The 14091-nt window shown below is 43.6% G+C and overlaps 3 protein-coding genes across 14 annotated transcripts in view; 1 reads left to right on the forward strand and 2 right to left on the reverse strand.

Moving 5' to 3' along the window:
* Window positions 1-14091, reverse strand: part of LOC147757548 (uncharacterized) — a 145123-nt gene that overhangs the window by 7729 nt on the left and 123303 nt on the right. For 4 of the 12 annotated variants that reach the window (XR_015321906.1, XR_015321908.1, XM_086981081.1 and 1 more), the window contains one exon: window positions 9838-9959. The exons of 4 other annotated variants lie outside the window; for them this stretch is intronic. Coding sequence is in view for 5 of the 8 variants with exons in the window: in XM_086981081.1 (XP_086837207.1) it covers window positions 9838-9959 (122 nt within the window). In the remaining 3 variants the exon portion in view is untranslated. Of the gene's footprint in view, window positions 1-9356; window positions 9960-11797; window positions 14081-14091 lie in introns of those variants that run through there. 4 more of the 12 variants (XM_086981079.1, XM_086981082.1, XR_015321913.1 and 1 more) reach the window with 4 other exon arrangements.
* Spg7 (SPG7 matrix AAA peptidase subunit, paraplegin) lies at window positions 944-3412 on the reverse strand. The gene has a single exon (XM_022794317.2). The coding sequence runs from the start codon at window positions 3298-3300 to the stop codon at window positions 1033-1035; it is 2268 nt and encodes a 755-aa protein (XP_022650052.1). The 5' UTR covers window positions 3301-3412; the 3' UTR covers window positions 944-1032.
* The window catches only part of LOC147757549 (uncharacterized), a 69387-nt gene continuing 58841 nt past the window's right edge, over window positions 3546-14091 (forward strand). Inside the window, exon 1 of the mRNA XM_086981085.1 lies at window positions 3546-3767. Within this exon, the coding sequence (XP_086837211.1) occupies window positions 3703-3767 (65 nt within the window). The 5' untranslated portion in view covers window positions 3546-3702. The remainder of the gene's footprint in view (window positions 3768-14091) is intronic.

Consider the following 14091-nt stretch of genomic DNA (forward strand, 5'->3'; position numbering starts at 1 on the left):
ACTGATCTGCCGCCAACGCTGCAGGCCATCGACGCCCGATCAGGCCGCAAGAGGCTATATCAAGATATCACCTCGATACGACCACAAATCAACGCAGATTTTTAGATAGATACGAATGGCTAGGGTTGCACTGGCTTCCTACAGGCGATCGCTCGATCTGTTGTCAGCCACGGCGACGCACGCATTCTGACAGAAAAAAAGAAAGCAGGATCGTCTTAGAGACTTCCTCTTATCTATTTTACGGGTCGCACAGCCGATAGCGGTGATAGGGGATGGCGAGGATTCAAAGCAATAACATCTTCAACAACGTCGGCGTGTTCTGGGGTTCGCTTGACGTGAACACTTATACATCGTACATGTAAATGAACGTGACTGTTGCATTCATATGATATCTCAAGGCGTTTAATCAGGCCTAAATGCCGTATTCAAGAGGCAATCGCAGTGATAATATATTTAGCCCCTCTATCTATTTAAAAGAAAGAGCTTTAGGTTTGACGGGGGTACCAAATCAAAGTCCAACCCAGGAACTTCTGTAAAGGTACGCAATACATATTGCTTGATCAAAAAAATTATAGATATCAATACCTGGTGGATTCATAAAGGTTCGGCTTTTATCGTCTTTTCAAAAATCTAATTAAGGGGAACATTTTGCACACACATATATATATATATATACATACATGTATATATATATATATATATATAGTGTCTAGTCCTATCGGTAAGCACATACAGAAGAAGCGATTATCTCTCGATACAAAACTCGTGAAATCAATTTCGCATTTATTAGAAAAATACAGGTTCAGCTGTATATGAACAGTGCAAGTGCTGGGCGATTTGTTCTATCCTTATAATACATTACAATGAGAAATTGACAAACGTACAGTGATATAGTGCAGCTAGAAAAAAATAATATGCTTATCTATAATAATAACAACGTATATGTAAATATATTATCTAAGTGTTTATTAAAATCAACTACAGTCGCTCTACGACTAATTCTGCACACAAGACGAAAACCAACGTTATGGCTTATGATTTACTATCCGCGGCATATGGTGGTTTTTGGCCATGGGGTCGTGGGCCCAGAATAGCTTCGACATCCTTGTAGTCCATGACCTCCTTTTTAACTAGCTCTTCCGACAGCAGTTTCAGCTTGTCGCTGTTTTTTCGAATTAGCTCAATCGTCGTATTATAAGCATGCTGCACCAGTTGCCATATTCTGTGATCCATATTGTTAGCAAGTTTTTTCGAATAGGGTTTTCGTTCAGTATACGACAAAGGACCAATTGTATTGTCCATGCCGTACTGCTCCACGATGGCCTTGGCAATATCAGTGACCTTCTTGAGGTCATCTTGAGCACCAGTCGAAGGTTGTCCGTACACAATGACTTCAGCTGCGCGACCTCCTAGAGCCATGCATATCTTTTGGAATAGCTGTTCGGTAGTGTATAGATATTGCTCCGATGGAACGTAGCGAGCCATACCAAGTGCTCCCTTGGTCCGGGGAACGATGGAGATCTTCAACAGAGCGTCCGTTTGCTCCATAAGCCAGGCGACAAGTGCGTGCCCGCATTCATGAACAGCGACCCGCTGACGCTCTTCCGGTGACATGGCATGGGTTTTCTTTTCAGTTCCTCCAACGACCCGCTCAACGGCGTACTCAATGTCGCCCGATCCAACAGAGCGTTTCTTTTCCCGAGCAGCGTGAAGTGCGGCCTCGTTACAAACGTTAGCAATATCAGCTCCGCTAAAGCCTGGCGTTAGTTCGGCAAGCCGCTTCGAGTAGACACTCGGATGACTGTCGAGTACGATATCACCAAGGTGTTTCTCGTAGATTTCAATTCGTTCAGCTAGGTTGGGCAGATCGATTACGATGTGCCGATCGAACCTGCCGGGACGGAGGAGAGCCTTATCAAGAATGTCGGCACGATTTGTCGACGCAAGCATTAAGACACCTTCTTTTGTAGCCATTCCGTCCATTTCCACAAGAAGCTGATTCAGTGTCTGCTCGCTTTCGCCCCCAGCCCCTTCTTTGCTGTTATGACGTTTTCGGCCGACGGCGTCAATTTCATCAATGTAAATAATACACGGTGACCTTTTCCGCGCTTCTTTGAACAGGTTTCGCACTCTAGCGGCACCAAGTCCGCCCACCATCTCGATGAACTCGGAGCCGGCCATGGCGAGAAATGGCACTTTGGCTTCGGCGGCGACCGCTTTGGCCAGCATCGTCTTTCCAGTGCCAGGCGGTCCTAGGAGAAGGACACCCTTCGGCATAGTTGCTCCAAGCTTCTTGTATTTGGAAGAATCTTGCAGATAGTCAATAAATTCGGCGAGCTCCTGCTTAGCACCGTGGCAGCCCGCAACATCGGAAAACCGCACCTTGGGCTTCGTCGAGTTAATAGAATGGTCAACAACGGTAAACTGCACACGGCCCATTTGACCAAACATGTCGAATGGGCTCATTTTACCACCTTTGCCACCACCAGCCTTTCGAAGGGCCCTAATAATGAAGTAGATCACCCCGAGGATAATAATCCAGTTGAATATCGGATTTTGCCTATCATATTTTACCGGTACAGATCCGGGAGTTACACCTAACTGGCGCTCAGCTTGGCGAATTCTCGATTCGAATTGCTCTAGGTCAACAATCTTCATCTGATAAACGCGACGTCCGGTAGGCTGACCCTTAATTATAGCTCCTCTGTGCAAATAAATGAGGGCTAACTCGAGATCTGGAAGGACGACCACTTCTTCGACCTCGCCTTTTGCTAACATGTTATGATAAAAGTCATTCCAAGCAACGTAACCCATGTCATCGACATTGTTGGTGCGCATAAGTATCGGGAGTACAAGTGTCAAGGCCAGCGAGATCATCACCATAGTTACGGCGATCCTTCGTAATCGATTTTGGTCGTCATCGTCTTTATCACCGTTCGGGTTATTTTCCTTTTCACTTCCGGTGCTTCTTGACGCGTTTTTCTTATTGGCTTCATCACCGCCTCCGCTCCTGTTGACGCTTTCATCGTTAGGCGACTGTTGCCAGCTATAGCTATGAACCTGTCGAAGCAGCCGTGACGAAATGACCGTGGCCGTAGGAAAACTTCGGTTTAGAACTTGTTCAGCGGCGCGTATCTCCAGGTGGAGCCTTCTATAAGTGGCAAGCGACAAGCCGACAATCCGCTGACGGGGCCGATTCACAAGCAAAGCGTGAACCGTAGGCAGATTTCTTCGCACAGTGGTCATTTTAACGATTTTATGTAGTTTGCATCGGGCTAATAAGATGCCTTTTGTTCGCATACTGAAAGATCACAATTAACTTTGACCCGACTAGGTCACAAATTCGAACATAAATACACCCGACATGATAGAACCATTTATGAACGGCGAATGAAACCAAAACAAAACTGATGCAGCTGTCAACATGAGGAGGGTCGAATCGGCAGTGCGCCAAAGCGAACCGCGATTGAGCATCGCTGATGTGTTAACACTGGCTGTCGCTCCCGTAAGGCTCGTCCCGATACTGCATTGTACTACAGGATAATATTCAGCGCTGTGGCAATTTGCAGAAGCTGTGTTAATCTGTAAAGTGGGCTCTGCGTCTTGCGATGCGATGACTACACGTAGCGTTATGTGTTCGCGCCTGCGGCTAAATGCAGAACGAAATGACACTAAAAGTGCAGGTGACTGGTGGGTGTACAAATGCAACGGGGAGGTTTCCCAGCAATTTCAGATATGCAGAAGGACTGGAGGAGGCCAAATGCAATGTAAGACAAGTAGATTGGTTAAGATCAAATCCTCTAGATTCCGGAAAGCACGCTGAGGGCCGCTTAGGGTTCACGTTTGTAGGTGGTCTATGTGAGTCTAACCTGCTGCTGGAGTCAAGGTCATGTACGTGGCGGTCATGTACCTCAAAGGCGAGCGAAAGCGAATGCACGTGTGCCTTTGTTGGTCTGTTTTTTTGTGTGTGTGTTTATGAGTTACTTATGGGATGCAATATATTGAGGTTGCGGGAAACCATCTTTTATCGAAGAAAAAGAGTAGCCGGACCTGTTTTTATTTATATATTTGCCTAGATAAAAAAAATCGGTATGTGCCGGGTTAACTAAATAAAACGCGAAAAAATAAATTTTAATAATTATAAAAATAATTTGTCGAATCTGAAAGACTACAGCAAATTATACCGATAGAGAAATACTAACGATAAAATAAGTAATACGCGTTACTCTGATTGACAAAGTTACTTATTATATAACGCTCGAATAGTCATTTAGAACCGTGGCTGCAAGTAGATTCTACCATTAGGTTAGCACAGGAGGATGTGTTTTTTTAAATTTCATCATAATAAATACTTGAATAAGTATTTATTAAAGTATTATTAAGTCCCTTGAAGGAGGACCCTAAATAGGAACAATGTTTTTGGCTATTAACAAAGTACCGCCCCAATCATGTTTGATCTATTAATAACACATTTATTGAGCTTGATCCCCTTTTGAAGCTACGCAGCATCTTCCCGGCTTTATTTATAGGCCGCAGCTAGCGAAAAGGTCAAACTAATGTAGAACAATCGAACGCCTTAAATATCCCTTAGAAAAGCCTAATGTCTGGATATTTTGAAATAAATAAGGTATCTGGAAAGTTGTACACAATTGAGTCGTTTTAATTTTTTGTCGTTTTTGCAGTAACGTGCGGTAACGCCACATTTTATTTCGACAACAATTCTTGAATGCGTGTTTTCACTTTACCTATGCTAACTATTGGACTCAAAATGTTTTTATGCTATTATATTTACTTAGATAATTATTGACACATTTCCAAAAGACTTGTTCCATGGTTCTGCGATTACTGCGATGTATAGTAACCGTAGAACATGTTTATAAATATTCCGCATAGTCATAATGAAAAAGCTGATTAAACGGTACGAAGTAAAAACACCATTTAAAGCTATTGCTTATATTTGTTAGCACTGTCCGTGTTGAGAATGTTATTTTTATTTTTATGACTTTCATTGATATTTTTAGGAGTGCTATATTTCTTGTCATTTTTTCCTATATTTCTATAACGAAACCGTGGTTGTGGATAGGCGTTCTATGCAAAAATCTCCATCAAGATTTTTTGAACGGTTCTAGTTCAAAAAAAAAAAAGCTGATATTGCTCTTTGTGCCGAGTCGACACCCCTGTACAATTGACTGTATGGATACGCAGATAGAGGGGCTCGAGGAAACGTCAGCACGAAGACGTTCACTCGCTTATTTATGAGCCATCTTAACATCTACGTTTAATCTGCACTAACGAACGCATACCGCCCACGTGTCTCGCAGCCATGACGTTGCATCAATTACTCTCGAAACTTTCACAAAATAACATGCTAGTTTCCTTTAGAGGTGGTAAGTTCCGCGATATATTAGTCTGTAATGAGCCGAAAGCAGTTCAAGTCGTATCATGGAAAACGTCATCCTTACGAAGACGTCCGGAGCGACATTTTGAACAATCGTAACTGCATAGAAATGACTCATTGGTCTGCGTCTTTTCTATCGGTTGGATTACTTACCAGTAGCTAGTAAATTTCTTTGTCTACTGTGAAATTCGTTGGCCGGGGTGTATTTTTGACGCGGTTTGTTAAGTAATAATTCGATGTAACCCTTTGTTTCTAAGCCTGATCAGTTGAAAATTCTCGACACAGAGCCGACGTCGGTTGCCCGTACGGTCATGTTCATAAAGCGTTTGCTCGCGTACGAGGTAAAGGCTAAACGCATCGTTGCCGTAGGTCGTGAGCGAACTAACAACCAGCTGATGTTATACTGAGAGTAAAACGTTTACTACGTCAGTGGTGCATATGTACAACAGAATAAAATACAAGTACATCGCTAGTATAAAAACAATGCTTCTATATAATCCGCTCGCTTGTTTTTTTATTTTCAAAGGAAGCTCACGTGCGCTAGGACATTTATTTCACTTACCAACCACGTGTCGTCTTGTACATAATTATATATGTAATAAGAAATTAAAAAACGGCTGAAATGATGGGTGCCACCAAACTGCGTGAAAGTGAACTTAGTCTTCGTTGGCTGCTTCTGTCATGTTTCATGCTCATGCCATAATATTAATTACGTATCTAAAGATTACAATAGTCTTCAGTAACTGTTTCGGGTGATAGCAGCGGTCCGAAGTCGCCAGCGTTCAGCAGAGCACTGATTCGCTCAGTAGAACGATCCGTTTTGAACTATTTTTGCAAAAAAAACAATCCACATAAGCAGACAGATAATCGTAAATGTTACCCGACTTTCGTTTCTATGGTGCTCCGATGTTTCATTTCTGTTGTTACCGGCTGGCTGTCCAAAGCTACATATGGCGGTTTGTCGACCGCGTGCGGAAAACGTGTCGGCGTGAAATGTTAGCTAAGGTGATTTCTATGGAGGACTTCACGTGTTTGGTGACTCACTAACAGATAGGGCGACGCAGAGTTTGTGCGACTACCGTTTACCAGCCATTTCTACTGATCGGCCGTTCAAACGATCATAACAGTAGAGAACAAAAAAGGCAGTGTTAAATTGTGACGACCAGCTATCGAATATACTATTAGTCAGATCCTGTGACGATAATGGGAACCAACTCGTACGGCTCCACTGAGCCTTAATCGATGGATTTGTCCAGCGTAGTTAGTTGATTTGGAGCATGACAACGACAACGGCAACGGCAACGGCAACGGCAAAAACAATCGTACGGATAAACAGCATTCAGATCGATTTAACGATACATAAATATCAACCGTGAGCGCTTGCGCAAAACTACACACAAGGTCGTCCAGTGAAAAGAAATTGTTTACCGACGCTCTGAAAGTACGGCCAAATGATGACCATATGACACTAATTATCTCATGGCAATATTTGATTATTTGTGCATTTGTTTTTATGCACACGTATACATTTAATCGAATTAGAAATTTGAAGTTTTGTGTTACGACGGCAAAACGGCGACACACATTGTGGTCTGCTCCGATTATCTTAGCGGACACGCGCTGTTCCCACAAGCACTTTAATCGCGTCAAATTCTACCCTATATATCTGCTAGTTTATTATATACATGTAAGAAACCACTCGCTCTCACGCCCAACGGCTGCCGGCGGACGTTCTGCGAAATCCTGCGATCAAGTCATTGGCTTAAACCACAGTTTTCCACAGGAACGGCCAGTAGGATAATGTTAATATTACACGTTTGCGTAAATAAAATCCGTAAGCAATGAACTCGACCGAGTGCTTTTACTGTTGTCGAAAATGGTGTAAACCACTTTGGGCAGCCTGGCCGTTTCTGCGGTCGTGTGTGGCCACAGAACGAGATGCCTATGGCTAACCATTTGATCAGCGCCTTTTAAGCCTTCAACTAATACTAAACGATATCAACCGTAGTAGCTATATTAATCTCCGACTGAACTTGACATCCGAATTTTTTGAACGAAAGTACGGATAGTGTTACAGCTTCATTTAAGGCCTCGTTCCTGGCCGCAGTAGAGAATTTAGATCATTCTTTTGCGACCAGTGTCATTTTGCGGTAGGCATATCCTGTTAACTTAAATAGAACGCCCTATTTTCGCGCTAACTTTCAGTTGCTTTTACGCTCGTTCAGCTGCTCGTATAGAGCAATTAAACGAACAACAATAGTGTAGCCCAATTTTATTTCGATATCTCACATTTTCCACCTCCGCTATTCTATTACACTTAATTTTTGGGCAGCTTTTCCATTCCGTCCTTTTCTGTTCATTAGGTAGATCATAATAAGAAAATATATGTTGATCTCTGCATTGTTCCATCCGGTTTACCGGGTTAGTACCGGCTTGCCGGACATTCCCCGAAACGCGGCATGCAATAGGAAAGCCCATTCAAAGAGAGCATATTAGAAATTCGGAAAGAGGAATAGCGTCGTATCGAGTGAGTGATATAACTACTCGAGACACCTTCAAATATTGCAACCTAGACATTAGGGAAGGTGTACAATTGAATTTTATTAAATTCTGCTATATATATTAAGTCTGCTGTATAGACTAGTACGACTCCCCGACCGCAAGCCTCGGAGTTCCTACATCAATTACTGTTAGTCTAACTAAGATAATAATGAGGTATCTGATGCATCGGCACGCTTGTCAGGCCCGGTGCGCTTATTGCAAAAGTAAATAGGCCGATTATACTTTGTCTGCTTCTACAATCTACAACCAAAGTAAGTTCGTTATGTACGCCAAATTCGTGTTCGTCATCGAAACTGGAATCTGAGATGTTACGGTACGCGGGGGGGGTGTGGGCTATTTGGGTGCGCCGGCTAACCCCTCGGCAGTTACGCTTTAATGGCCTCAAAGCCATTTACGTGATATTTTAATTATAACGTCAACGATTTGGCATTATCGACTCACTGATGGACCAATGTGGAACCTGGGGCACTTTAATGCGTAGATAAATCGGATCGCTCGTCAGTCAGCCATAACTGGTGCAAGTATTAGGAGTGTTTTTTTAAGCAATAGTAACAATAAACATGAAGAGTGATTTCCCATATAATAATTCCATTTCAAAATAAACGTGATACGGCGTTAGGCCCTCCATGGTAAAAATCTACCCGTTAGGCACAGCTACCTTTGGCTACGGATATTCTTTTTAGATAGCTTGCAGAACTGCTAGGTATGACAAACGATGAGAAAGTCTATTTATATACAAATATTAGAAGAATCTCTTTGTACCGCTCGCGCCCAAATATTACAAAACATGTATAATATTAAGTAAATAATGAAAAATTCCAGCCGCTTCAAAGGTGGCGTCGTACATGGTCGTATCTTGTCGTAACGTTAAGCGTTACGGAAACTCGTAGCCAAGCGCAGCTCAATAGCAAACGAGTGCGAAGTAACAACAACGAAAAACATCAGCTGCAAATACTAACAAGTCTGATGGAAAACGTCCAGGGTCATCTTTTCCTAGCTTTAATTGAAGCCAATCTATACTGCAATAAGTATAGGTTAAATGTGACCATATGTCGCAGTTCATATTGAAATTACCGCAATAAACAGGCTCTTTGATCCCCGCCAACCATATCAAACTGTTTTTTGAGATCAAACTGTGTTTCATACGAAATTGCTTTCACAGACGTCTATATTTCTTTCCTTACGCTCCTGCTAAGTAACCTAATTGTAACACGTAAAATAAATGCTTTATTGAAGGGGCGCGGCCTAGTCCAAAATTCCTTGCTAATAATTACATTAGCGCATTTGATTGTCAGAAGTACGTAAAAGGCGCAAGAACACACAAATTGCGTGGATACAACCTCTCGCTTAGCATCCTTAAAAACCCAAAAATTTTCTATAGAGGAAAACAACAACGACAAATTAGCCAGTACTTTTATTTAATTGTTCGCTTGAAACTGTATAGGTTTCTGTGTTGCGCTGAACATACAAAATACGCCGACGATAAGGCTGGCAAGAAACGTAAGTGTCTTTGTGTGTATCTGTGTGCATGTATGTTTTTTGCATTTTCTGTTGTCAGTTGTATTCTGTTACGGTCGTTACTGCTGCTGCTGCTTACAAAAAAAAAAAACATTTTGTTTTTTACTTTAAATACTCTCGATTCATGTAACCCACCCAGCCGCTGGCCTGCGGCGTCGCATTGTATGAGAAACATTCATGGCATCTAATATAGGACCGTGCGAACGGCACGGACAGATAAACATAGAAAGGCTCATAATACCCCAGTGGTTTCATTTATTTTGTTAATACGATTGAGCAACGATCGAAATGAGGCTATGGCTATAACATGGACGAGCAGTTGCGTACTCAAAAGTTGAACAAAGCTAAAAAGACGTTACCTTCTATTTCTGTTGGCATAGCGGCACACGTGCAGATACAGTCTCGTCGTTGCCGTTGCTGCTGCTGCTGCTGCTGTTGTCGTTGTCGCCTGTCGTGCTTGTATGCACGTATGGGCGAGATTCTATGCAAAGTACAATATATATTGATACATCACTCGAGTGTGGGGAACTTCATCAATTTGCTTCTACTCATTGAACATTTCTATTCGAACTTAAAGTGAAGACGAATTAGAATTCAAACATTCCCCCATCTGTTTTGTTGACCGCTGACACATTTGGTTGTTATTAATAAAGGACATCATAGAGAAACGCGCACAGAGTGAAATACATTTATGTTGCTTTTTCGGTAATTCCGAAGGCCGCAGTGAAAGCGAAGCAAGGTTCAGATGGACAATGTTTTGAATAAAACAGAGTTTCAATGATTTGTTTAGTACCATTACAGACTAATTAGAGTTTTTTTTTTGGGCTAGCGCAACTCTCTAGCAAAAATTTCCTATAACTTCAATAGAACGCATCGAATTTAACGAGATTACAACTCTTAAAGTAGTAGGGCCACTCGAGGGTAAAGTTGGAAAGATATATCTATGAACTACATAACTTCCCTTGCTTTATGGTCGAAAACTCAACTTGCAATTAGTTCAAGTGGTAATTTTTTGTCGCCATGTGATAGCTTTCGCTTTGTGTTTTCCTTTAAAAAAATGGGCTTCTTCATACAGCTGTTTCCTGCTCAATGATCAGATAATACAAGAAATGATATTTTTTTTGGAATAAGACGGTATACACGAATTTCTATTGTTAAAGCTTCTACAGCAAGCTCAACAATTGCAATGTGTCCGATAACGAAATATGTGTAGAACGAGCGCGCGGTAAAGTTTTAACAACGTTTTGCAAAAAAAAAAACCACGCACGCGGACGACACACTATACTAACTGGATTTCTAATAGCGCCGGTGCAGTTAGTGGCAGCCTAAAATAGTCCGACATCACAGCCTAACATAAGGGAAGGCAACAGGTTATGCCACCAGTAGTTTCCTACTATTACGTCACGCTTTTCGTTTCCTATAGTCGCTGTTTCTGCCCAAAGCAAAAAAGATACATTTTATATATCACCAGCGAGCGGCGTTTTCTTTCAAATGAAAACGCGGACGAGGCCGATAGACGACGACGACGATAGATAACAGTACACAAACCCGACACCCGAAAGCTGTGAATTCGTGAATCGATCCACTGTGGCGCCACTGTTTATCTATGAACTGTTGAAAATAGTAACGATGACGTTGATTTTCGATACTGTTCCTTCTCGATACGTTACCTCAGTTGCTCGGTTACCAGCAGTTCTACGAAAGCAAGTTTTCTCATGATTAGTCCGTCGGCCTCCGTCTGTATGTGTGCTTTTTGTGTCTGCCATATGTTGTGGCGCTATATTCGTTTGTCTACAGTATCTCTGGCCACCTCCACGGCTGACGATAAAGACGCGACTAGTCGATCCGACGCCGCCGCCGTCAGCGCCCGTGGCTGGTTTCGCGCACAATAGGAGAATCGTCGTCGCAGCTACCGCTAAACTGGTTGTCTTCCGCTACATTGGTACAATATCTTGTCTGTCTGCCTGCCAGAGCGCTGCCCTGCGCCCGTATTCAACTGTGCTCAAATGTGCTTGACCTTATGCAATATTACACTATTAACCTATGAACTATAAAGCCCTAAACGAAGTAGTTTGCCGCTTGCCACTACCTCCACGTTGCTGCTTCTAGCATTCGCTTGCAGACACGGCTATACGACAGTACAGACTTTACAAGGTATAAGCAACTCTATGCAGACGTGTATCATCTTATGCATGCCTTATTAGCAAAAGCACAAAGGTCAATATACGGATACAGTGACATGCGGAGGTTGACATAAATACACGCACGTTTACTAATATAGACCTCGTAATTTTGTGTCTTTGTAGAAAGACGACTTACTTGCCCATAATGCTGTGCTGATATTTTACAAAGCAACTATGTCCTATATGACTCTGGATGCTTCGCTCCGATGTTTCATGGTTGATTTCTGCGACATCGCTCTTGAGTTCCCGGCCGCTGGCGTCATCCTATTACCACCCTAGTCTTCGCGGCCGGTGCTGTTCTCCTTCATGACGTTCACGAAAGCGTTCTTCAACGCCATCTTCGCCCACAGCGAACCGAATGGTAGTAAATGTCTTCATGTCGAACTTCGTGTAAGTAGAGCAAGGGGGAGGTGGTTTCAACAGCTGCTGCCGTTGTTGGCGCCGTCGTCGTCGTCGTTGTGGTTGCCATCGTATTATCGTTTACTACTCGTTATATCACCATTATCATCACTTCCACTACTACTGCTGTCGCACAATCTAATGGCGTCTCTTTGGCTTGCCACTCAATATAACTTATCCTTTGGCCGTTCGGAGTTTGGTGTTTATCGTTCGTTCGTGATTTTTGCTGACCGACAACGACGACTTGCCAAAAAGCTGTTGTCCCTACTGCATGGCCCCATTACAGGGAGACTAGTATTATATAATGATATAGTCAGTGATTGGCGCTGTAGCCGTATATTTCGTCGTCGTCGTCGTCGTCTACACGCTTTTCGCCCTTGCCCCTACTCCCCCGGGTGTCTCTCTCGTTCTGTTTTTCTTGCTTTCGTTTGACCTTTCCCGTAATAGTACTCTAGAGCCGAGCTGCTTTGTTGCTATTTTCAAACTTGAACGGCGACGCTTCCGCTGCAGACCCAGCGGCAACGGCAACAACAATGTCAACTTTGCAAGCCAATGTTGACAACAACAAGCAACGACAATAATAACGAAGACAACAACAACAACGCCACTTGTGTCATTCCGTTTCGAGGCAGAGAGATTCTTCTGCTCTTACTGTGTGATGCTTGCCATTGCGGCGGCTACTACTACCGTTGGTAAGTTGAAGTCGTTGGTTAACTGCTACCGCCAAGTTGCTTTCCCTCATTGTGACTGCCACCCTCGCTGGTGCACTGTTATGTAGCACTCGTCTGCGTTGTGTGTGAGGACCTGTAGCTGCATCCGTTTTTTCGTGCGCCACCGTTAGCTCCGCTGCTGCTGCCGCCACAGACTCTACGATACTTCAGTCCGATCCGACACACACAACATTATCTATGGTCGTTTCCCTAGCCGTAATGTTTGACGCGCTCAATTGTTCCATACGGCGTCGAAAAACACAACCGATGCGGCTGTGCGTCAAAACCTCTGTCAGCCACTTCGTGGATAGCCGGATAGAGCAATAGACGGATTGATTCGACTTGAATCTCGTCCCTGCATGCTCTTTGCGTATTCTCTTTCCACTTGTGTCTTTCATTGACATTTTTGTTTGGTCGTCGTGGCCCGCGCACACACTGGCACACTCGTGCCGTAATTCTGTTTGTGTGTGCGTCTGCATGGACGTGCGCCATTGTAGCTTCCTCCGCTTGCCTCTCTCATTCTCCATTTACGTTTTTTGCCGTTTTATTCTCTAACTCAGCTTCTGGCTTAATCACCATCTCGTCCGTTTGCAGTTCGTTCGTTGGCAACGAGCCTTGCTGCTGCTGCTGCTGCGGCACGCTGCCTCATATCGAATAATGAACACCAGCTCAACAGCATCGACTGCGACCGCTGCTACCAGCTGCAGAATTAAATGAAGAAAAAAAAAGGCACAGAATAAACCGAAGCAGCGAGCAAAAACGTTGTTAAACGTTTGGTTCGCCTGCGCGTCTCTCGTTGCCATTTTGCGTTCCCGTCTTAGCTTTTCGGCATGCGAAAAAGCTAAGAACGAGTCGCCAAAGAGAAATAGAAGCTCGAAATACTGCCGCCAACAGGAAGAAAGAAATGCCCCATAGACTAGTATCATTTGCTACACGGTCGCTGTTGGATTGAGTGAGAACCAAATGGAGGACCACTGCAGCTAGTCCTTCCCTAAATATAGGGCCGAAATGTCGCGGCATAGGGTTTGCAGTGAGACGAACCAAATTACCGCAGCGACCATTAGATAGCAGACGATTTGCGGATGACAACACATAATCCGGCCGCTAAATATAAACAATGCATGGGTGAGCTACAGGGACAGCACGCTAGCTGACTGTCGCTACTGCTCGAATCGTTTGCAGCTCTTTTAGGGAGCTGGTCGGCATTAGCATGACGCGGCACGAACCCGACGGGAGTGGCTCCGGTGCAGGCTGGAATATACACGATGCGTGGTGCTGAGGTAGATGAGTAAGTCTGGAAGAAGTGGAAAACATTTTCGCA

The sequence above is a fragment of the Varroa destructor genome, unplaced genomic scaffold (genome assembly GCF_002443255.2).
Source record: "Varroa destructor unplaced genomic scaffold, Vdes_3.0 BEIS01000002.1, whole genome shotgun sequence".
In the NCBI taxonomy this organism is placed as follows: Eukaryota; Metazoa; Arthropoda; class Arachnida; order Mesostigmata; family Varroidae; genus Varroa; species Varroa destructor.